Source organism: Apium graveolens, chromosome 10 (assembly GCF_009905375.1).
Source record: "Apium graveolens cultivar Ventura chromosome 10, ASM990537v1, whole genome shotgun sequence".
NCBI lineage: Eukaryota > Viridiplantae > Streptophyta > Magnoliopsida > Apiales > Apiaceae > Apium > Apium graveolens.
In genome coordinates, this window is record NC_133656.1 from 199,787,856 (window position 1) to 199,813,470 (window position 25,615).

The 25,615-nt window shown below is 37.4% G+C and overlaps 1 protein-coding gene and 1 long non-coding RNA gene across 3 annotated transcripts; both read right to left on the reverse strand.

Moving 5' to 3' along the window:
* Positions 1-12,539: 12,539 nt before the first annotated feature.
* LOC141689477 (uncharacterized) lies at positions 12,540-14,216 on the reverse strand. Its single transcript, XR_012562396.1, has 3 exons — positions 14,065-14,216; positions 13,286-13,624; positions 12,540-12,674 (listed from the first exon to the last, which is right to left on the reverse strand). It is a non-coding gene; the product is annotated as an uncharacterized LOC141689477 (long non-coding RNA).
* A 71-nt stretch (positions 14,217-14,287) lies between these two features.
* Positions 14,288-15,350, reverse strand: LOC141689627 (autophagy-related protein 18h-like). 2 transcript variants are annotated; one of them, XM_074493974.1, is made up of 3 exons: positions 15,214-15,350; positions 14,767-15,060; positions 14,288-14,530 (listed from the first exon to the last, which is right to left on the reverse strand). In XM_074493974.1, exons 1-3 carry the CDS (start codon positions 15,241-15,243, stop codon positions 14,375-14,377), a joined length of 480 nt encoding a protein of 159 aa, XP_074350075.1. In that variant the 5' UTR covers positions 15,244-15,350; the 3' UTR covers positions 14,288-14,374. The 2 variants fall into 2 exon arrangements, with proteins under 2 accessions (XP_074350075.1, XP_074350076.1); XM_074493975.1 differs by having other exon boundaries at positions 14,288-14,535.
* Positions 15,351-25,615: the final 10,265 nt, after the last annotated feature.

Sequence of the window (25,615 nt, forward strand, 5' to 3'; positions counted from 1 at the left end):
GCCATTAAATACTTTTGTTGCATAACTGCTTCTTCAGGTGTTAAATTAGGAAATTCTTTAGTTATATACCCAAGAGCACTCCTAGCATTCTTTTGCTCAAACCTCTTGTCTTTGTAGTACAAGATAATCTCTTCACTTGTTTTCTTATGTCAGTAAGGAAAGAATAACCATTTAACATCTACTAAATTAGAGATTGTAACATCATCATCCTCAGGAGCATCGGTAGTAGTCTTGTGCTTAGCTTTATGAGCACCAGTAGACTTCCTTTGTCCTGAAGAACCAGTCTTCTTGGAATGTTGAGGTTGTTGAGCAATAGAAGCAATTTGAACTTCTGTAACTGGATTCTTATCACCATCATCATCAATATCTTTATCCTTTGTCTGAATAGAATCTGGTGTACATTTTGTAGCAACTACCTTCTCCCCCTTTTTGACATCAGTATTTGAAAGAAGGGAAAACAGAGCATCCAGTTTGTCAGCTATAGAAGAGACTTTATCTTCTAAGGAGGAAAGTCTAGAGGTCATGTTGTGTTGAGATTTAACAACATCTGTGATAGTATTTTTCACACTCTTGATGTCAGCCGAGTTAGGGGTGTGAAGCATAAATCCATCAATCTTATCCTTGACAGCAGCATGAGACTTCTTCATTTCATCAAGGTCAGAGTGAATTCCTTTAACAGAAATAGTAGAGGCCTTAAGATACAACTTCAGATCAGGAGTTTGAATTTCATCATAGGCGCGATGAATATGTTGCAGGCAACAACAGATAAAATAGAATTATTTGCAAATCTCCATTTATAATCCTATTCTGTCTGTTGAAAATGCTCAGCATCAGCATTATAATAAGATGGATTTTCATTAAAGTGTGAAGAAGAACCAACATTGGACTTCTTAGATGAATCAATTACAGTCTTAAGCTGAGCTGTGTCAGAATCATCTGCATCACTGTCATTATCAGAATCAGACAACCCATCAGAAGAATTTGCAGAATCAGGCATAATTTCCTTGCCTTTATCGAAATCCTTTGCAAGAGGTGCCTGTGGCTGATAAGATCCTGAAACAGAAACATGGTAACACCTAAATCTCTCTGTTCTTTTCAAGTGATCTCATCACTTCTCACACAATATATTACTTATAAGAGTAATATTATTCTCACAGAAGAAACTATATAAGTAAAAAAACTTATAAGATTCTTATCTCAAAGCTACCTCTCCTTTTGCCTGTACAGGAGACTGCCACTAAAAAAAATAATTTTAATTTTCTTAATGATATTTTCACAGAGTCTCACAGAAAGGCTCAATCACACATTTAGCAAAGAAATAAGAGATGGCTGAGAAGAGTAGTATGCTTGTCATATAAATAGAGATAACTTCAAAGAAGATACTATTTATAATCATACAAACATGAGAACATATGAGGAAGTCAGCAGTACCTGAAGGTGAGTCCTCAAATGGAAGTGAGGATAGTGGAGGAACAAATAACACATCATGATGCTTTTGCAAACTAGAAATCAGTAGGGGATCATCAATAGTAACTAGTTCAGTTGAAGGATGAATCTCAGTAGGAGCTGTTGTAACATCAGGATTTGATCTGTCAGGAGAAGGTGAGAGACCAGCATCAGTGCTTTGAATTGATGGTTCCTGTGGAGTATGAGAAATATGAGCTGCTTCAGCAATGCTTGATGAAGGTTCTTGTGTGCTCTTCTCAAAAATAGGATCATTTATGATTACATCCACCTTTGACAGTATCTCCTGATGAGTTTGCTTTTTCTTTAGTGGTTGAACAGAGTCAGCAAGAAGATCACTCTGAGCAATATTAACGATGATTTGTGCAGCCTCGTTGTCTGCATCTTCCCTTTGAGTAGATGGTTCTTGTGTGACTGGATCAGTTGCTAAATCCCTTTGAGACTTAGGTTCTTGTGTACTGACATCCTTGGCAGGAGGCTGAGTCTTTTTTCTTCTTTCTGATGTATCCAACTACTTCTTCACTTTTTCTTTTCAACTGGCTCTTTGCAGTTGTCTTGAGTTCAGCAGTTACTTCAATTACTGGAAGCTTGTCGAGTAGAGCACTAACATCAGTAGTTGGCTTCTTGGTTCCAGTAGTGTTAACAGAGTCATCAGGATGTTGATCAATGGATTTCTTGATTTTTGACAAAGACCATATTGGCATCTGATCATCTGAGTCAAATTCATCTTCTATGACCAGTCTTCTTTTCCTGACTAAAAACAGTCTTCTTTCTTCTCACTCTCACTCAGTGAGGCTTGTTTAGCTTTCTGTCCAGAAGTGACAGATTTCTTAAACAGCCTTTTCTTTGTTACAACTGATGTCTTTTGAGAGACAGCAGAGGAGGCTAATTTAGAAGCTGGGTGTGTTTGCTGTTTGGAAGAAGAAATGCTTGGGTTAGAAACAAGTTGGGTGGTTTCTTGATTCTCAGCATCAGGATGCACAAGTTCAAGAAAAAGCATCAGAGTTCATCCCCGCTAGTGGGTGGGCACGGTTTAAGGTAGAAAGCTAAATACCGGGCCCCCCGGCCGGAACCACACTAACTCGGTCTGGAGTTGAGCTTCCTTGTTAAAGCTAACTCATATTTCCACTCCATTTTCATTTCGGTCGCATTGAAGGTGAAGCCGAGAAAGTGATGTTCTATTTTTCCATAGAAAAAGATTCGTTCAGATCCGAAGGGATCCGGTGCCCAACTACCGACTCCCAACCTAAAGGCTTGGCGTTTAGAGAATGACCCCCATTTAAACGAGTCATGGTCGATATCATTATTCATACAATAGTTCACTGATTTTTTTTCATTTTTATTGAAATATATTCAATTTTTATTTCTACACACGAACAGGAGTTAGGAAAGGCCCGATCAAGGAGAGCTGGTTCAAAAGTAGAAGGTGGTCCAAAAAACGAGACTGGGAAAGAGCAGGGCTTGAACTACCGGTTCGAGGAGGTTTTTTTTTTCAAGCGTGGAAGCCCCCGACGACGGTGCATAAGAATAGGGGGGTGGGTTAAAGGTAAGGCATGGAGTGGGGAATATCCCGAGTCTCATGGATTTCATTTTCAGGTAGAAGTAGGGAATTTCACTCACCTTAGAGTGAGGCTGCAAGTCCATTTCCGCTCGTAGATGGGATCTCAAATCGGTCTTTTTTTATTTAAAGCCTTGCCAAGGCTGAGGCGACACCAACTAGCACTTCTTTCTATTCTTTGAGCAACTGACAGCCCCTGAGTTCGCTGATGTCCTTGGTGTCACTGTCCCTGGGCTTACTCCAAGTCATCGAAAATGGCTTCCAATTGCTCGGAAGTTCTAAGCTCTCACCCTCGGGCGTTAGGAACTCCCTCATTCTCGTCCTGATCCACCACGTTATTTTTTTGAGCTCTAGTTATGGCATGATTAGTTTTCTGCTAAATCAGCTTCTTTCTATCGGGAAAGAGAGTCATTAACGCATTCGTTCTGGGCGAACGGAAACCGACCGAAAACCCGAACCGCTGAAAAAATGGTTCTTACCGGGAGAGTCACGTCGGAGACAAACTTTCTTCTGGGTGGCATTCTGTGACAGAGGTGCCAGCATCAGGATTTGCAGGCATTTGTGTAGGAGTAGGTCTATTTCTTAACAGAAATTGCCTGACCTCTCTAGGCAGAAAGGGAGGTCCTGAAAATTTATTCTTTTCATCCCTTTTAATATGATCGGTGATTACTTTTTCAGAAATTTGAAAAACAGGAAGTGTTCTTGAGCACTAGACCCCGATCGTTCCACCTCTTGACTTTCTCCTTGTACATTTTGTTGTTCTCGTAAGCTTGAAGTCGAAATTCGTCAAGTTAATTCAATTGAAGCATCCTTTTCTTTCCAGCTGCATCCCAGTCCAAATTCAATTTCTTCAAAGCCCAATAAGCTTTATGCTCGAGCTACACCAGCAAATGACACCCCTTACCATAAACCAACTGAAATGGTGACATTCCCAATGAAGTCTTATATGCTGTTCTATACGCCCAAACAGCTTCATCAAGCTTCAAAGACCAATACTTCCTTGATGGACATACCACTTTCTCTAAAATGTGCTTTATCTCTCTGTTAGAAACCTCAGCTTGACCATTTGTCTGCGAATGATAAGCCGTAGTGTTAGATATATTTGATAATGTCATGGCTAATATGATTTATGTTTAGTTTTCAGATCTTACTTAAACAGGATAAATCAGTATTTACTGGAAGTCAGGACTTAAGAATATCAGTACTTATATTATCAGGAGATAATCATCAGAAGATGGATATCAGAACTTAAGTGCTGAAGGACGTTCAGATAAGGACAGTAGTTGATTAAAGGAAAGAAGATCGAGATAAACATAAGAAGAGATATGCATGAAGAAGGAGTTCCGTGAAGAATGGAATACTTGGAAGAAAAGATATCTGATTGATATATTTTAGGAAGCAGAATTATATTACATATCAATTAGCGATTATCTTGTAACTGTGTAGTATATAAACACAGACATAGGGTTTACACTAAAAGTGTTATCATTTTCGAAGAGATTATTCTTAGTAACCCTAGCAGCTCTCGTGATATTTGTTCATCACTGAGAGGTAACAGTTCTATACTGTAACAGAGTTTATTGTTTCAATAAAGTTTGTTTTTTGTTACTTAAAATATTAAAGTTCGATTTGATTGTACTTTATACTGTATTCACCCCCTCTACAGTGTGTGTGACCTAACAAGTGGTATCAGAGCCTATCTGTTAACACACATACAGTTAAAAATCCAAACACAATCATGTATGACACATAAACTCCAACTAAGCCTACCAAAACTGAAGAACCTCCAAAGACACAAATTCAAAGTCGGTATGAAACCATCAGAGTTCCCATACTGAGACCATCTGAATATGCCATATGGAAGGTGAGGATGACCATGTTTCTGGAAGCTACAGATCCAGAATATATTGATAGAATCAAGGAAGGGCCTCACAAACCAACCAAGCTCGCTGTTGCAGTTGCAGGTGAAGCAGCAAAGACCGTACCAAAGGAGAAGAGTGATTATACTGCTGAAGATATCGCATCAATTGCTAAGGATGCTAAGGTACGACACTTACTGTATAGTGCCATTGATAATGTAATGTCAAATAGGGTAATTAACTTCAAGACTTCTAAGGAGATATGGGATGCTCTGGAAACAAGGTGTCAGGGAACTGATACAATTAAGAAGAACAGGAAGACAATACTCACTCAAGAGTATGAACACTTTGATTCAAAGGCTAATGAGTCATTGACTGATTTATATGATAGACTTGTCAAACTCTTGAATGATCTGTCACTGGTTAACAAGGAGTATGATCTTGAAGATTCAAACCTTAAATTCCTGTTAGCTCTTCCTGAATGTTGGGATATGAAGGCAACAACAATAAGAGACAACTACAGTCTTGATGAAACAACTCTTGATGAAATTTATGGAATGCTCAAGACTCATGAACTTGAGATGGAATAAAGAAGCAAGAGGAAAGGAGGAAAGTCAAGGACAGTTGCTCTTAAGGCTGAAGAAGAATCCCCCAAGGCAGCTACCTCAAGAAAAGACAAGGGTAAAGCTCTTTTCACAAAGTCTGATACTGAGTCATCAAGTTCTGAAAGTGATGATGACTCAGATTCTGAAAGCTTGCCTGAGACTGATGCTGATGAGGAGATGATGAAGCTGTGTGCTCTTAAGGTGAAAGGGATCACAAAGATTGCATACAGGAAGTTCAGGAAGGGAAAGAAGTTTTCCAGGAAAGGCACAAGTTTTGATAAGAAGAATTTCAGATGATCTGAAGGCAGAGGAGGAAAGTCTGATAGAGGAGATTATACCAATGTCAAATGCTATAACTGTGGTGAGAAAGGCCACATATCTCCTGACTACAAGAAAGTAAAGGGTGACAAAGGCAAGGCTCTTGTCACAAAGCAGAAAAGCTGGACAGACACCTCAGACTCTGAAAGTGAGGAGAACTATGCGTTGATGGCAAATGCTGATAAAGAAAGTGCTGAGAGCAGTTCTGAAGCTGCTGAAACAAAGGTACCTCAGACTACTTATGCTTTTCATACTGATGATATTAATGAGTTGAGAAGATATCTTAAAATCATGTTTGTTAGTTATAGAGATCAAACTTTAACATGTGAAAGATTAACTTCTGAAAATCTTGCTTTTAAGAAAAGAAATGATTTCTTAGAAAAAGAGTTAGTTATGTTCCATCAAACTCAGAAGGATAGAGATGATGCTTTTTATGTTAGGGATGAAGTGCTAAAAATGAATGAATCTCTAAAAACTGAGTTAGAAAAGGAAATAGAGATAATCAGGACTTGGACTAACTCTGGCAGAACAACTCAAAATTTGCTAAGTAGTGAAAATTGGAAAGAGGGCTTAGGTTATGGAGAGGATAAGAATGATAAAGGAACTGTAGAAATTAAGCCTGTTGTTAAGCAAAATCCAAAGTTAAAACCTGTTAAGTTTGTAACTGTAAAGTCTGATAATGATAAATCAGAAGTTAGAGAGGGATTAACTTCTGACAAACTAAAACAGGAAAAGACAGCTGAAGTAAACATAGGCTTAATGACTAAGAAGCAGCTTAAGCATAAGCTGAAAGATGTTAAGAATGCAAACAAGGTAAAATCACCTAGGAAAAATAGGAATGGAAAGGAAGGTGTAAATAAAAGCAATGATTATAAACCTGTTCCTGATGCTCCTCGGAAAACATGTCATAACTGAGGAAGTTCTAACCATCCGACCTCTTTTTACAGGAAGAATAAGAACATAAACTCCTTACCTTCAAAATCAGGAGTTAAGAGTCAGTCTGTTAGATATAAACCACAAAATCCTTGTTTTCATTGTGGTAGTTTATGGCATTCCAAATTATACTTGTAAGGAATATCATAGTTTGTACTATGATTATTATCAATTAAAACCTTCTTTGAAGAAAGTTTCCATTGTTCCTGCTAGTGTAAATTCTGATTCAAAGTCTGATAGTGTAAGTTCTGATAAGAAAAATGTTAACATAAACTCTGATGCTAAATCCGCTGCAAATGTTAACAAACTTGATAAGGCCAAAGGATCCAAGCAAGTCTGGATCCTTAAAACTAATCATTAGTGGTCTTTGTGATTGCAGGGCAACAGAAAAAATATTCTAGTTATGGACAGTGGATGTTCAGGACATATGACTGGAAATAAAGCCCTGCTATCAGACTTTGTGGAGAAAACTGGCCCAAGTGTTTCTTATGGAGATGGCAACATTGGAAAAATATTGGGATATGGCAATATCAATCTTGGGAATGTCATCATTAAAGATGTAGCTCTGGTCTCAGGACTTAAACACAATCTGATGAGTATAAGTCAAGTCTGTGACAGAGGTTATCATGTTGATTTCTTTGAAGAACACTGTGAAGTTGTGAGTAAATCCAAAGGCAAAGTTGTTCTAAAAGGATACAGGCGTGGTAACATTTATGAAACTAAGCTTTCAACAAGTACTGATGGTTCTGCAATCTGTCTGATGAGTAGAGCATCAATTGAAGAAAGCTGGAATTGGCACAAGAAACTCTCATTTAAATTTCAACAATATAAATGAACTAGTCAAGAAAGATCTTGTGAGAGGACTGCCAAAGTCAGTATTTTCTCCTAATGGCCTTTGTGATTCTTGTTAGAAGGCCAAACATAGAAAATCTTCATTCAAGAGCAAGACTGAATCATCAATTCTTGAGCCTTATCATCTACTACATGTTGATCTATTTGGTCCAGTGAATGTCATGTCTATTGCAAAGAAGAAATATGCGTTGGTCATAGTGGATGAGTTCACCAGATACACATGGGTGTATTTCTTGCACACAAAAAGTGAAACTGCATCTATCTTGATTGATCATGTCAAACATCTGGATAAATTGGTCAAAGATTCTGTGAAAACCATAAGGAGTGATAATGACACTGAGTTCAAGAATTTGAGAATGGAAGAGTTCTGCAAAAATCATGGAATTAAGCAGGAATTTTCTGCTTCTGGAACTCCACAACAAAATGGAGTTGTTGAAAGGAAGAATAGAACTCTCATTGAAGCTGCACGTACAATGCTTGAAGAAGCAAATCTTCCAACCTATTTCTGGGCTGAAGTAGTGCAGACTGCTTATTTTACTCAAAATGCAACACTCATTAACAAGCAAGGAAAAACACCATATGAGATGGTGAAGAAAAAGAAGCCAAATCTGAAGTACTTTCATGTATTTGGATGCAAGTGTTTTGTTCTCAAGACTCATCCTGAACAGCTTTCTAAATTTGATCTAAAAGCTGATGAAGGAATCTTTGTTGGATATCCACTTTCCACAAAAGCCTTCAGAGTCTATAATTTGAGAACAAGAGTGGTCATGGAATCTATCAATGTCTCTTTTGATGACAAGCATATTACCGGTCTTGAAGATTTTATTGATCATGATCAGCTGAGATTTGAAAATGAAGACTCAAGTACTGATACTGAAAATCCTGACAGTCTAAGTCCTGATACTGTAAACTCTGATGGATTAAACTCTGATGTTATTGAAACTGTGGTGACTATGCCAAAGGAAGATGCACCTATGCAGGGGGAGCATACTCAAGAACATACCACATCTCAAGAAGCATCAGAACACACATCTGGCTCTTCAAGTTCTGATTCGTCAAGTTCTGATAAGCCAAGTTCTGATAGTGCTGAAAATCTAAATTCTGAAGAATCCAACTCAGAGAGCATAGTTTCAGGAGGAGCATCAGAAAATGAAATTGAAGACAGCATGGATCATGGGGGAGCATCCAGTTCTAGAGAAAACCTTCCATCTGCAAGGAAGTGGACTAAATCACATACACCTGATTTGATAATTGGAAATCCTGATGCAGATGTCAGAACTAGAACAGGTACTTCAAATGAATGTCTTTACAATTCTTTTCTCTCTCAGACTGAGCCAAAGAAAGTGGAAGAAGCTCTTCAAGATGTTGATTGGGTGCAAGCAATGCAGGAAGAGTTAAATGAATTTGAAAGAAACAAAGACTGGACCCTAGTGCCAAGACCAAAGAATAGATCTGTTGGTGGTACAAAGTGGGTGTTCAGAAACAAAACTGACAGTGATGGCATAATTACAAGGAATAAGGCAAGGCTGGTTGCAAAAGGATATTCTCAACAAGAGGGAATTGATTATGATGAAACATTTGCACCAGTTGCTAGGTTAGATGCCATAAGGAAATTTTTGGCTTATGCTGCTCACAAAAAGTTTACTGTCTTTCAAATGGATGTGAAAAGTGCTTTTCTCAATGGAGAATTGGTGGAGGAAGTATATGTTGAACAACCTCCAGGCTTTGTAGATTCCAAACATCCAGATTATGTCTACAGGCTTGATAAAGCACTTTATGGACTCAACCAAGCTCCTAGAGCATGGTATGAGACTTTAGCTCAGTTTCTTCTGGAAAGTGGATTCAACAGAGGAACAATAGACAAAACACTGTTCTATCTCAACCATGGAAATGACTTACTTCTAGTCCAGATTTATGTTGATGATATCATTTTTGGATCTACAAATGACAGACTTTGCAAGAAGTTTGCCAAACTGATGCAATCAAGGTATCAGATGAGTATGATGGGGGAACTTAGCTATTTTCTGGGCCTTCAAATCAAGCAAAATGTAGAAGGCACTTTTATTTGTCAAACTAAGTACACCAGAAACTTGCTGAAGAAATTCAGAATGCAAGATTGTTCAAGTGCATCCACTCCCATGGCCACTGCAACAAAACTGGATAAGGATACTGGTAAATCAATAGATATTACTGATTACAGAGGTATGATTGGCTCTCTACTCTATCTAACTGCTAGTAGACCTGATATCATGTATGCTACATGTCTTTGTGCAAGATTTCAAGCAGATCCAAGAGAACCTCACTTAACAGTTGTGAAAAGAATTTTTAAATATCTTAAGGGAACAGCTGATCTGGGATTATGGTATCCCAGAGAATCAGATTTTAAACTAATAGGTTACTCAGATGCAGATTTTGCAGGTTGCAAAATTGACAGGAAAAGCACAAGTGGAAGCTGCCAATTTCTTGGAGGCAGATTGGTTTCTTGGTTTAGCAAGAAACAAAAGTCAATTTCCATATCAACTGCAGAAGTATAATATATTGCTGCAGGAAGTTGTTGTGCACAGATTCTTTGGATGAAGAATCAGTTATTGGATTATGGGTTAACATATTTCAAAATCCCTATTTACTGTGATAATCAAAGTGCTATTGCTATGACAGGTAATCCAGTTCAACACTCTATGACAAAGCACATCAGCATCAGGTACCACTTTATCAGGGAACATGTAGATGAAGGTACAGTGGAATTGCACTTTGTTCTAACAGATCAACAACTAGCAGATATCTTCACAAAACCATTGTGTGAAGCTACTTTTACAAGATTGGTAAATGAACTTGGAATGGTTTCAGGTTTTTTTTCTAAATCTGCTTAGTTTTGTTCTGTTACATCAGATTTTATGATCAGTATTTACAGAATTCAATCTCTTTGTGTATTATGTGCTTAAATGAAAAATATGTTTAAGTACTGACTGTTGTCTGATCAATGTTTCTAAACTCTGATAGTGAAATGTCTGTTTAGGTAACTATTCAATCCTATGAGGATAACTGTGCTAGATGCTGACCTAGTAGTCTTCAATAAATAAGGGATCCCATGTAAGAAGTAATTATTTATGTGGAAATCTATTGACACAAGCAAATTCTGATAATTGAGCTTAGTTGAGTTTACTTTGTCTATCTTATTACTAAGTCACAAACTAGAATAATGCTGCTCATCTGTTAAGTTCTAATGCTAGTAAACCTGTTAAATGAACTAAGTGCTGATAAACCTCACTTATCAAAAGAAAAAAAATGAAACAAGGATTAAAAATCAGGTACTCCTTTGAGATCTAGAGTAAAAATGTGGAAAGGAAGACCCAAGTGCATTGCTGGTATTAAGTAATATGCATCAGAAAAGCAAATAAAATATTTTCTTGGTGACTCTTCATACTCTATGATTACTGGAGAAATACTCTGATAGTAGCATAATTCTGATAAGCAGTCGTGATTCACTTACACTGAGAAGCCACTGTAAAAAGGAATTTTTTTAAAAAAAAGATGCACAAAATTAGCACACAATAGTTGAGGTGGACTCAAGCATGAACTCATTCACCAGTAGGTTTCAGGATAATGATAGCTCTTTAGCAAAGTTTTAGTTATGCCTTATTTATAAGATATACTGAAGTGAATCAGACTTTACTCTTTGTCTGATATTTAGCTTAATGCACACACTAACCACTCCATATGAATGATGAAAATCATTGTGGTGATCTATGTTATTTTAGATGAACAGTCATTGTGTCATATTACACGAATTCTGAGGACAAGTTTTGGTTGCATGTTCTGATGATTATGTTCTGAAGAATATAAATCAAAATTTGTGTGAGGATTTACTAAGATAGGCATTCATTTTTAGAGTTAAGAGATTATGTTCTGATGACTGTTAAGTTCTGATATAAGTCTAAGTTCTGACATTCACGTCTGATTCTTTACTTGACTTATTTGTGGATAAAATTTGACCTACAGTCTCAGTTTAAACCTGAATATCTTAAAGTGGAAGATTAATAGTCACTATGGTTAGGGATAGTGGTACTCGTACTTGAACAGTCAACTTTTACTTGCTTCTTGTGCGCATTAAACCATGTTTTCTCTTTCCAATGAATGTTTTTCTTTATCCAAGTCTGGGGAGACGAGGTAGAATTAATTCCACCTGTAAGCATTAAATTTCTTTACGTCTCCTGGCATTCTCTTGCCTATATAAGCAACCACTTCACATCAGCCTTCCCATCAAATCTCTTCTCACAAACTCACCTTCATACTTTTTATATCAAAAATACCATGGTCAGATACAATATGTTTTTGAACTACGAAACTTTCAACATGGAGCTGAGCTGTGCTGATTGCACTACACCATAGATGGCCTACAGCAACATCCAAAAAATGTTACAACAGGCCAAAAAAATGTTACCATAGCCACCCAAAAGACCTAAGGTAACATAAAATTTAAGTTGCTTTTTTTCGAGTTACCTTTGGCCCCTAAGGTAACATTTCCTTTGCCCTGGTGCAACATGGACTTTTGTGTTACAATAGACGTCAAAGGTAACATCAATGTATGTCTATAGTATCACATTATGTATGTTACCTTTGTACTTCGAATTTGCAAAAAAAAAAGATGGGGCCCACTTGTGGGGCCCATATTGGGGCCCACAGGTGGGCCCCATTTTTTATAATGATTTGTATTATATTAATTTGATAGGATTTGTTTGTAGTTTGAACATATATACCATTAACATGTTTTTCATACGTAAAAAAGCAATACTACATGAAATTCTACTATTGGAAATCGAACAATCCCAAAATATCATTACATACCACAAAATGTATTACATCCAAACCAACTTAAACATTCAAACCATCACATGTCTAAAACTATGATAACAACAATTATTTTAACGAAATAAAATAGTTCAGGCTCTTTACTAAACATTAGGAAAAAAAAGATAAACTTAATAAAATAGTAACACTGGAAACTCTTCACATTCTCCTCGACTTCAGAAGCAAGTGTTTGGTCCTCTTTTATTTAAGTGTCCTCCTTTACCGGCATGTCCCTAACTGCAAGATACCCCAAAGATAATAATGCACAAATTAGTTAGACAACACAAATTGCGCTAACAAATTACCCAACCCCTAACACTAACATAACTTATAAGTATAAGAAAAAGTAGGAGATAGTGTAGAGAAGATGATAACATTTAAATTTAGCAAAAATTAATACATCATCAATTAACAAAAATTCAGATTTAGATCAATATACCAATTAACAAAAACATGAGTAAAACTAACGTATTAGCAACTATCTTTGCTGTTCCGGACTTTGCATTGTCACTGGAAATACATAACACGAGCTTGTCTCTCAGTGAAGACTGAAGAGACGGAAAGTATAGCAATGTCACTGCAAATAAAATTGTATCCTCAAAGTTTACTAGGAGGTATAGCTCACAATTCTTCCAGGCTTCCACACATACAGAAGAAGAATAACATGTTCAGAAAAAGTCGGGGATGGGAAGTAGAAGACTCTTGTCCATACATTTATTGAATATTTCACGAGAACTTGATTTATAAATTACTTGTCAAAATAGATACTACCGTTATTCATCCAACATCACACACCCAATGACCTATCAAATATGAGATAATATATGTGTAATAACAATAAGACTTACATTAGATTTATTCAGCAAGATTTTGCAACTTGCATGCAACAATTAAGTTTAAAACCCATGAATTTGTTGCCTCAACAGCCTGACAGGATCTTGCTAGCTTCTCTGAATCAGTTCGTCTACTGTTGATAATCGAGATTCTATTACCCGAGTTACACATATCAGGTAGCTCCAGGCTATAAATGATGTATGTCGATAATACAGCTTCATTGCTTCCTGAAATTGACTTTCTGTGCAGAACTATTCCACCAGCAGCAATTAAAAGATCATGTAGATACCCTCTATATGAAGGTTGAAAGCCCCCAATAAAATAAAAATTGTACCCATCAAAAGCTTTGCTTGCTGAAAGTAAAATATAAAAACTCGTTAACACTGTCTGTTGTGCTTTTATCTTTGGAAAACAAGCTAACTAAACATGCATAACTCTCTTTCTACTGTTTGTGTACTTCTAATTATCAGAGGGACTTAATGCAGTACATAAAATTAACATGCTGAACAGTTTCATATCCACCATCCAATTAGAAAAATAATGCATATGCATCTATAATTAGTTATCTTAAAGATGTGTTTAGAAAAATAAAAATAAAAAAAGATGTATATTCTACTTAAGCATATTATTTACATTCAGATTAGGGTGTAATGTTACCTTGCTCAGCCGAAATATAATAAACTGAAGTTGTGGAACAGATAAACTACTCCCATTTCGAGATTCCAATAACTACACTCTCCGAAATACAACACAATACAAAATGTAAATATTGTAGCATATAATTTTAAATAACCTTCTCGATATAAGCAACTGTTTGTCGAGCATCCAATTGGTAATCATCCAGTAGACAAGACGCCCCACCTTCTCTGTCAAGCTCAAGCGCAGGTTCCTGTACCAGCAGATCAGTACTTGACAAGATTTGGGCCTTGAACCCAGCCTTAGACAGCTGATCTACCCTCTGTTTTAATACGAAAGATTCTTCAGCAGTTTTACCAACTAACAAACTCCCTGTTGACCGAAAACTCACTCACCTAAAGCCAAAATTAATATAGAGTACAACTAATTTTACTAAGGTGAATAGTGAATATGCGGAATTGACAATATCAAAACTGACCGGTCTTTTTCCAGCCAAGTAAATGTAGAGGATCAAGTCCTTGGTGAGTAACAGTGTTTACAAACTCCTCCCAGAGATGCCGGCTTCGAGTAGCTAGCTCCCACTTAGACGTACGAGGCGTCTTATGTACCATCCATATGTACCCCTGTCCTACAACATCAAACTTCAAATGTCAGAGTTTACTAATCCTGCAAGTAAACAAATAAATAAACTAGTAATTACTGTATTTTTAAATATGAGATCTAGGCTAAAATTGTTGATTGCACTGTTAGTAGAATGGAAGAGGCATTCTTGATCCTTATAATATTAGCCTATAATACTTGTATGATATAACACCACCAAATAGAAAAAACCATAAAACACTGAGATGTACAGACTTACTTGTGTAGCAAGACCAATAGCCACTAGTTTTGAGCTACATCTGACCATATACATAGCTGATCGGAATCTCAAAACATGAACATAACTGTGAGATCTTAATGAGTAGAAATGGATAGCTGTAAGAGAATGAATAACTGCTCCAACACGAGGTTCATATTTATCCCTTAATGAACTATCCCTGCCATGTTGTACTGGATCAGAACATCTTGTCTTTTCACTTGCCACAACCAAGAGCAGAGGATGCAAATCCATGAATCCTTCACAACCATCGCACTTTGCAGGGATGGGCTGCATCTGCAAGAAAGTGAGACCAATTCAGTGACATTTGAAGCATCTACAACAACAACCTTAAAATGTCAGAGTTTACTAATCCTCCAAGTAAACAAAAAAAAAATATTCAGCTATTAAATACATTAATTACATCATGGGATTACAACTTGTATTTACCTGCGCTCGTGGCGCCAGCACAAGGAACATCAGCGTCCACAACAGCAACAGAGAGATCAGACTCTAAAAGGAACTCGTGAGCAATAGTCAACCCGATGATACCAGAGATGCATATCGAGAAGGTCTTACTAGATTCAAACTTGTGAAACTCAAAATTTAAAATCCATATTAAAGAAGCCCTAAAATCAAAGAAAAACTTGAATTACCTGATGTTTAAGCGAAGAAATCGAGTCATATGAACTGAAAATAAGAAACCCCTAATTGGAAGAGCCTTTGCCAAACTATATTGAAAAAACCCTAATTTGAAGAAGAAAATTACTTTAGATGAAGAGATTTATAGAGAGGCTATGTATGAGAGAGAGGTTTAAGAGAGAGAGAGGGAGAATTTTAGGAAGAGTACAAGAGAGGGAGAAGAGGGAGAAGAGGAAAAGAGGCGGTGTATGAGAGAGAGGTTTAAGAGAGAGAGAGAGAATTTTAGGAAGAGTACAGGAGAGAGAGAAGAGGAAGAGATAGAAAGTGGGTTGGGCGACTTTCATCAAAAAAGGGCGCTCCGTTTGAATTTTTTTTCAAATTTTGCCCCCTTTAAAAATTTCAAGTCTCCAAAAAAAGTATATAATTTATAATTTATAATTTATAATTGTAGTAAATAATATTGAAAATATTATTTTAGAACAAAATTAGTTATGTATTTTGTTACTTACATAAATCTGTATATTTACATTTTAATAAATTTTATTTTTAAAAATGTGTACATCAATGCTCGTATCAGAATGAAAGAGAATTATAATATTTTAATTTTTTATTACTTTTAAACTTTTATATTAAAATTTTTAAATTTTGACTTTCTAAAATTTTACCCAGGTCAGTCCAGAAAACTACTGCTTCTCCAAAAGTTTTGAGCCTACTTTAGTCCGCCTGATCGAGAGCCCAACATCGCTATTTTTTTATTAAACTTTTAAGTTTAAATAGTTTCCAATTTTTTTAATAATAAAAAAATATCAGTTACTAATTAGTACAGTTTACAAAATTTAACAAAAATAATTTATTTTATCAATCTTAGCTAATATTAAAATTATTGCTTAATTATGTTATCAAAATTGATTAACTTTGAAGTCAAATAATTATATAAATTTAATTGTTTGTAAAATATTACTTTTTTATCGATTAACACCCTATTGTAACATAAGTTTCCACATGTTACCGTATGTAACACTTTGAAGCTATAGTAACATGTTACGAAGGCTATGGTAACATCAAAAACACTAGGTTGCAGTAGGCTAAGATGAGCATACCTAAGGTAACATAATTTTGTAACACGCGTGATTAAACCATTGCGATAGGCTATCTATGGCGTAGTGTTGGCAGCAGGAATGGCACGTCACTGCCATTCCTGATGAGATATGGGACTCTGTTCTCCAGGAGGTACTTACCCACCTCATGTTCTTCTATATGGATTACCATCGCCATCTGGAGCGATTGGAGGAGGAAAGGCTAGAAGCTCTCCGCCAGCAAGAGCGAATCATTCGACTCGCCATTCTGTTTATCGAGAGTAGGAAGAAGAAATGATTTATTTTCTTCTTCCTGTTTTTCTTCATCATCAGCCTTGCCCTGCTTCTTGAGCTAGGACAAAGGCTGTTGACGTTAGGTTTAGAAGCTTAGGGAAATCTTGTACAAGTTCTGATGTAATTTAAATTTCATGAATGTATTCTCTTGATATATTAATGAAATTTGTTTTTGTTTCAAGATCTTGTCTCTGAGATATTTTAATGCATTGTTAAATCCTGATACATATTCATATTCTGATGACCATATAAATTCTGTTTTAATTTAAGTTCTGATTTTCCTTTATCAGTACTTACTCATCTGATTTATCTTGGTCATTTTCACTTTATTTTCAGAATATTGATGTTGCAGTGAACAATAATTAAATAAGTGGGAACGGTTTCAATTCTGAATTAAAACTGTTTCACCTTGATTAATGGAATAAATGGGTAAGTGGAACGGTTTCTCCTTGAAAAACTATAAGTGGGTAAGTAATGATTACTGTTTTCTCGCGCCCAGTAACTATCCGTTATTACTGCATGTCTGACAGGTGTCCAACAGTAACATTTTTTTTAGAGTATAAGTAAGACAGAGAGAGGAGTTAATGGCCAGTTTGGGATATGAACAGAGTTTGGCAAAGCTTGTGCAGTTGAAACGGGCTCATATCAGGAGGGAATGGAGCTTCTTAATCGACTGCATCACTAAACCTTTTGGGAACAAGTGTTTGAATTTTGATGCTAATCCTTATAATGAGTAAGCACATCGGGTATGCTATTATCAACCAAACTCATTTTGATTTTGCAACTGCAATAATTGGTTTTATTGGGGATAGGATGACAGAGGATAGGAATGTTGTTTACTTTGCTAGATTCTGTCAACTTATATATACTTTTTATACTGATGAACCTTAATTAGTCAGTTCCTCAACTCCACCTTTTAAGGTTGCAAAACGCTACTTTAATGACCTGATAAATGCTGACACTAAGAAATCAGTGGTTAGACCTTTACAGATTCCTCAGTCTGTAAAACAGATCTTAGTAAATGCTGATCTTAATACTTATAGATCTGTTTATTCTGATGTCCAACCAACAAAAACCTCCCAAACACCACAACAACCATCAGCACCTACCACTCATTCTACTCATCCAACCCTCAGGCAATATATCAAATCCTATCTCTCCACTTCACAGACAGTTCAACCCTCATCCTCAGCACCTACTGTTAAGCCTTCATCTTCCAAACCTAAGAGGACAAAGACTGTTCCTAAAACACCTCAAAAGAGAAGGAAGATTGCTTTGAGAGATGAGTCTGACAGTGAGGAACATGTTCCTTCTTCGGAACCTGTTGTTAAAGAAGCTGAGAAAGTGACTTCTCAGAAGGATTCTGGAATTGGGGGATCTAGGCTTCTCAAGAGGCTTAGAAGAATGACTGTTCCTGAAACTCCCAAGGAATCCATATCTACAAAGAGATACAAGAAACAGAGGGCAAAAAGGCCAGTTTCAGATGATGAAGAAGCAGCAACTAAGAAGGGGATCAGGAATCTCTGATCTCACAAGAAAAGGAATTTGCTAAAGTTACTTCTTCTTCATCAACTCCATCTCAGGAAGCTGTTTCTGAAAAGGTCAACACACCATCTGTATCTCCTGTTGATCCAGGCACAAGTGCTGATATTGATGTTCAAAACTTGGTTGTGCCTGCAGTAATTCTCTTAGAAGCTCCAACATCAACTAATCCATCAACAACACCTGTTACTGATGCTGCTCACACTCTAGAATTATCTACACCTTCTCTGCATCTAGATGCTGATGATCAGAATATAGGTGAGCATCAGGATATGGCTGTTGATCAGAACTTGGAACCAGATCAGCAATTAGAGGATGCTGAAGCCTCTATTGCTACTCACACTGTTGTTTTATCAGAAGATACTGATTCTGTAAGTTCTGATGCTGCAAATGCTGGAGATACTGGTGATGCTGCTCCAAATGTAGATGCTGATGAAGCAGGTCCTTCAGGACATGCTCCTCAACAAACTATTCTTAAATCTGAACTTGTTAAGAAGTTTGTTACCAGAGAAGCACCAGTGCCTTGGAGTGAAACTACTGCAGGACAGGAGTGGACTAAGGAATGGAACTCAATTACTTGTGTTCCATCTGCAAAGAATCTGGCTGAGCACTTGACAAAAGATGATGAGATGTTAAATACTGATGATTTCAAAACCCAGCTTAGAGTCACTGCATTGAGTACTAAACATCTACAAGGTCTCCATTCAACTACTCATGCAGAGCTACACAAGATTCATGAAGAATTCATCAAACAGGACCAAATTCAAAAGATTGATAAAAAAATTCTTCCAACCTACCTTTGACAGGATTGCTTATATTGAGAAGACTCAAGAGAAACAACAAGCTCAGATTGATGATATTCTGAAAAATCAAGCTTCGCAGCAATCTCAACTTACTGAAATCCAAGCCTCAGTGGAATTGCTTTTCTCTCTTCTACTACCTGCTGATGCCAAAAAGGGGAAGAAAGTAATTAAGTCCAAATGCAAGACTAACAAGACACTGAAAGGGAAGGATGATGAAAAGGATGATCAAGGAAACTCTGGAATGGGTAGAGGTCATAGTCAAGGTAGAGGTTTCTCATCAAGAAAAGCTGAAATCACAAGTTACAGGACAAGTTCTGATACTGGGAAAAGGATTAGTTCTGCTACTGGTAAAAGGATAAGTTCTGATGAACTTTTAGATATTGATGAAGAAATGTCAAGACAATTATTTCTTCAGGAAAATCCAGGAATGGACTTGGAGAGTTTAATGGAAGAAGAAGCCACACTTAAATCAGAGAAAGTCACATCTAAAACTGAAGCTTCTGGTAAAAAGACACTTCCAAAACTCAAAGGCATTGTGATAAAAGAAAGGACAAATACTGAAGCAACATTGGCTAAATCATAACCGCAGATAGATCCAAGATCCAAGGGTAAAGAAAAGGTTGGTGAACCTATCAAGGTTTATGTGCCTCCTGAGAATGAAGAAATCACTGATGAAAAGGATGATCTTGCTCTGACTTCAAGAAAAGTTCTTAAAACAACCTCTGACATGGCTTAAGTTGTTCAGAGTCAAGAGAAAGTAAGTTCTGATATTCCAAAGAAGCAAGTAACCTCTGACATAGCTCAAGTTAACTTGATATCAGAAAATTGACCAAAGACACTCCTACCAGGATTCACTAAAGCAAAACAGACTCAACCTTTGAAGACTGCTGCAAGTGGTTTTAAAGCAAGAGTAGTTACTGGAAAGGAAGCTAGAGATAAAACTGGATTGGGAAGTGCTGATGAAAGAAGAATATAGAACACTACCAATGATCCAACTTCCTTAAGTGAACCAGGTATTGGAGCAACTCCTGAGAGATTGAATCAACTGGAATCTGTACAAATGGTTTACCATACCTACTTGAAAGAAGTTGTACTTCATGATAGATGGTAGGGTTTATCATATAAGGCAGAATGCCATTCCATTGAAGTATTTTGAAGAACTGGAGCATGTACTATTCTTACTTCAAGTGGATGACAGATTGACAGGAAGTGCTGCAAACTATTTGAAGGATCAGATTCAGAGACAGAAAAAACTTTATTTTGTTAAGTCTGACAGCACATATGTTCCAAAGTACAGAGATTAAAAGGGTGATATAGTTGAAATGAAGCCCAACACTGCTAAGATTATAACTACCTTTCTCGGTTACAGGGCTGTGGAATTCAATCTTGAGTTTGATAAAGCTTACTTGATCAGACTGGATCAGGATATAAGAAAAGTAAAGATTAATGATCTCAGGGCTGCAATCTTTCAAATTGGTGAAGATAATGCAGAGCTTAAAGATGCTAAAAGGAGGATGATTGATGAACTTATATATGCTGAGAGATGTTTGTTGAAGAACTATCTCAGAACAACTCCTGACATCAGAGAGATCAGAAGTTGAAGCCAAGTCAAGATCTACAACTGATTAAATTCTGATATTTGTCCAGACTGAAGCTGTTATCAGAAGTTAAATGTTGGTAAAGCTTTAAGGACTGTAAGTTATAGTTATCTAGTCTAATTCTCATGCATTTGTACTTAATGTTTTTGACATCATCAAATATCTGTTAAACTTGTATATTATGCTAATTTACAAGTTGGGGGAGATTGTTAGATATATTTGATAATGTCATGGCTAATATGATTTATGTTTAGTTTTCAGATCTTACTTAAACAGGATAAATCAGTACTTACTGGAAGTCAGGACTTAAGGATATCAGTACTTATATTATCAGGAGATAATCATCAGAAGATGGATATCAGAACTTAAGTGCTGAAGGACGTTCAGATAAGGACAGTAGCTGATTAAAGGAAAGAAGATCGAGATAAACATAAAAAGAGATATGCATGAAGAAGGAGTTCCGTGAAGAATGGAATACTTGAAAGAAAAGATATCTGATTGATATATTTTAGAAAGCAGAATTATATTCCATATCAATTAGCGATTATCTTGTAACTGTGTAGTATATAAACACAGACATAGGGTTTACACTAAAAGTGTTATCATATTCGAAGAGATTATTCTTAGTAACCCTAACAGCTCTCGTGATATTTGTTCATCACTGAGAGGTAACAGTTCTATACTGTAACAGAGTTTATTGTTTCAATAAAGTTTGTTTTCTGTTACTTAAGATATTAAAGTTCGATTTGATTGTACTTTACACTGTATTCACCCCCTCTACAGTATGTGTGACCTAACACGTAGCAATGTGATGATTCACATTATACCTCTTATCATGTCAGTGAACTTGCGGTTGCAAAAATGCGAACCCTCATCACTGATTATGACTCTTGGAGTCTCAAACCTTGTGAATATCTGCTTGTGAAGAAAATTAAGGACGACTTTCACATCGTTCGTTGGCAATGCCTTAACTTCAACCCATTTTGACATGTAATCAACCGCCAACAAGATATACTGATTATTGCAAGATGAGACAAATGGTCCCATGAAGTCAATTCCCCAAACATCGAAGACCTCAACCTCGAGAAGCACATTAAGAGGCATCTCATCCTTTTTAGACATATTACCCACACGTTGACATCGATCACATTTCAAAACGAACTGATGCGCATCTTTAAACAATGTTGGCCAAAAGAAACCTGCTTGAAGAACACGAGCTGCTATCTTTTCTCCACCATAATGTCCTCCATAAGCCTTTGAGTGGCAATCTCGCAAGATTCCCCCCATTTTGCTGTAAGAAATACATCTCCTGATGATTTTGTCAGCTCCTTGGCGAAAAAGAAATGGCTCATCCCACATATACCACTTCACTTCATGTAGAAACTTCTTCCTGTGAGCATAAGATAAGTCGGGAGGCATGATGTTACTCACAAGGTAGTTCACAATGTCTGCAAACCACGACTCTTCTTCTTACACTCCAAACAGCTGCTCGTCGGGAAAAGACTCATTTATCAGTGTCTTCTCCAATGAAGTAGCATTAGGATTCTCTAAACGTGAGAGATGATCAGCAACTTGATTTTCAGTTCCTTTTCTGTCCTTGATCTCTAGTTCAAATTATTAGAGCAAAAGAACCCATCTAATCAATATAGGCTTCGAGTCTTTCTTTGAGAAGAGATATCAAATGGCGGTGTGATCAGTGAAAACTGTCACCTTAGTCCCAAGTAGATAAGATTGAAATTTCTCAAAACCGTAGATAATAGCCAAAAGTACTTTCTCCGTAGTAGTGTAATTCAGTTGAGCACCATTTAGAGTCTTACTTGCGTAGTAGACTACATGAAATATATTGTTCTTCCTCTGCCCAAGAACTGCTCCAACTGCATAATCACTTGCATCGCACATCATCTCAAAAGGCTCATTCCAATCAGGTGCAGTTATGACCGGTGTCGAGATTAGGCTCTTCTTCAATGTCTCAAAAGCCGTAAGACACTCGTCATCAAACTTGAAAGGGACATCTTTCTCTAGTAAACTGCACAATGGCTTTGAAATTTTCGAGAAGTCTTTGATGAAACACCTGTAGAAACCCGCGTGACCAAGAAAACTGCGAATTACCTTGACAGAAATACGTGGGGAAGATTCTCAATGACCCCCACCTTGGCCTTATCCACCTCAAGACCCTTACTAGAAACCTTGTGCCCAAGAATGATGCCTTGACGCACCATAAAGTGACATTTCTCCCAATTGAGAACTAAATTGGTCTCAACGCACCTCTTGATAACATGTCCAAGATTTTACAAGCATTCATCAAAAGAATCTCCAAATACTGAGAATTCGTCCATGAACACTTCCACATTCTGGCCAATCATGTTAGAAAAGATGGCCATCATACATCGCTGAAATGTGGCTGGTGCACCACACAGACCAAAAGAAACTCGTCTAAAAGAGAACGTACCGAATGGACAAGTGAAGGTAGTTTTCTCTTGATCTTCTGGAGTGATACAAATCTGATTATAACCCGAATACCCATCCAGAAGACAATAGTACTCATGACCAGCCAACCTGTCAAGCATCTGATCAATGAAGGGCAAGGGAAAGTGATCCTTCCTAGTGGCCTTATTTAGCTTCCTGTAGTCCATACAAAATCTCCACCCCGTGACTGTCTGTGTAGGAATAAGCTCATTCTTCTCATTTGCTACCATAGTAATACCACCTTTCTTTGGTTCACTTTTAAACCGGGCTTACCCATGAACTTTCAGATATGAGATAAATGATCCCTGCATCTAGACACTTTAGAATTTCCTTCTTTACTACTTCCTTCATGATTGGATTAAGTCTTCTTTGCTGCTCGACTGTAGGTTTGCTACCTTCTTCTACCAGAATTTTATGCATGCAGTAAGAAGGGCTGATTCCCTTGATATCTGCTATAGTCCATCCAATTGTCGATTTGAACTCTCTCAGAATTCTTAAAAGCTTTTTCTCATCGCTACCTAGAAGGTCAGATGCAATAATAACAGGCAGAGCAGATGCATCACCTAAAAAATCATAACTCAAATGTTCAGGCAAAGGCTTAAGCTCAAGAGTAGGAGCTTTCTCAATAGAAGGCTTGAGGCGTTTAGGAGCTTTGCTCAATTCTTCCATTCCAAGAGATTCAAAAGGCATATCGATCTTCCTTTTCCAGGGAGACGCATTCAAATATTGCAATTGCTCATCTCCTTCGTCATCTTCACTGTCTGAATTTCCCAATAAGGCTTTTTCTAAGGCATCAGACCTTAGCATTTGATCAAGTCCTGATGTGACCCTCGAGTCGACCAACTCAACTTTTAAACACTCCTCATTATCAGTAGGAAATTTCATAGCATTGAACACATTAAAAGTCACATCCTGATCCAACACTCGCATTGTAAGCTCACCCTTCTGCACATCAATCAAGGTCCGGCCAGTTGCCAAGAAGGGCCTTCCCAAGATTATGGGAATCTTCTTATCCTCCTCAAAATCAAGAATGAGGAAATCAGCAGGGAAGATGAGTTTATCCACCTTGACCAAGACATCTTCCACAATACCTCTCGGATATGTAATAGAACGGTCGGCCAACTGCAAAGTCATATAAGTTGGTTTGTGATCAGGTAAGTCCAATTGCTTGAAGATTGACAAGGGTATCAGATTGATGCTTGCTCCCAAGTCACATAAGCATCTGTCAAAAGACACTTTTCCAATAGTACATGGAATAGTGAAGCTTCCTGGATCTTTAAGCTTTGGAGGCAACTTCTGCTGCAGCACAGCACTGCATTCCTCCGTGAGAGCGACAATCTCTAAATCATCTAGCTTCACCTTCCGAGAGAGAATACTTTTCATAAACTTTGCATAACTAGGCATCTGCTCGAGAGCCTCCGCGAAAGGTATGTTGATATAAAGTTTCTTGAACACCTCCAGAAACTTCTCGAATTGCTTGTCCAGATTTTTCTTCAGTAGCCTCTTAGGAAAAGGCGGTGGAGGATAGATCTGTTTCTCCCTTGTATTACCCTCAGGCAGAGTGTTCTCAACAGTAGTCTTCCTTGGTTCCACTTCTTCATCCTGCTGCTTTGCTTCTTCCTCAACCCCAGCTTCCTCAGTTAATGCTTGAGTTTGATCAGGATTTGCAACCTTCTCAGACCTCAAAGTGATTGCCTTTACCTGCTCTTTAGCTTCCTTCTTTCCTGGTACTTCAGTGTCACTAGGCAATGTACTGGGTTGACGATTTAGCAAGGCATTGGTAATTTTCCCAATTTGATTTTCCAAGGACTTGATAGAAACAAATTGACTCTTGCACATGAGCTTCAACTCCTATAATTCAGATTTTGCATTAGCTTGTTGCAGTTGTAGTTGTTTTGGTAAATACCGCGGTTGCTGAAAATCAGGGGGGTTGTACTGCTTAGCTGGATACTGCTGGTAAGGCTGTTGAACCGCATTTTGAGCATTGCTCCAACTGAAATTAGGATGATTGCAGTTGTTAGGATGATAGGTGGCTAGCACAGGTTGCTGCGATCGCTGGAAGTTGCTAACGAACTGCGCTGATTTATTAGAAATTGCGCACTGATCAGTCTCATGGGCGCCAGCATAAAGCTCACATACACTAGTAATTTAATTAACTCCATAATTAGCCAAAGTGTCCACCTTCATTGTCAAAGGCTTAAGTTGGGCAGCTATTGCAGTTTCTGTGTCCAACTCCAGAATTCCTGTCACTTTTCCCTGAGTCAGTCTCTGGGAAAGATTCAGGTACTCATTAGCAGCCATCAGTTCAATAAGTTCATAAGCTATAACGTAGCTCTTAGCCCACAAGGCTCCTCCTGATGCTGCATCAAGCATGGGCCTAGAAGTAGGACCCAATCCATTATAGAAACAGTTGATAATCATCCAATTAGGC

Coding starts and splice junctions, on each gene's coding strand:
- LOC141689627 (XM_074493974.1), bottom strand. CDS start 15,243: ATGTTCCTTGTGCTGGCGCCACGAGCGCAG. Junction 15,061..15,213: donor TGCTGGCGCCACGAGCGCAG/GTAAATACAAGT, acceptor ACTTTCTTGCAG/ATGCAGCCCATCCCTGCAAA. Junction 14,531..14,766: donor CTATTGGTCTTGCTACACAA/GTAAGTCTGTAC, acceptor GTTGTAGGACAG/GGGTACATATGGATGGTACA.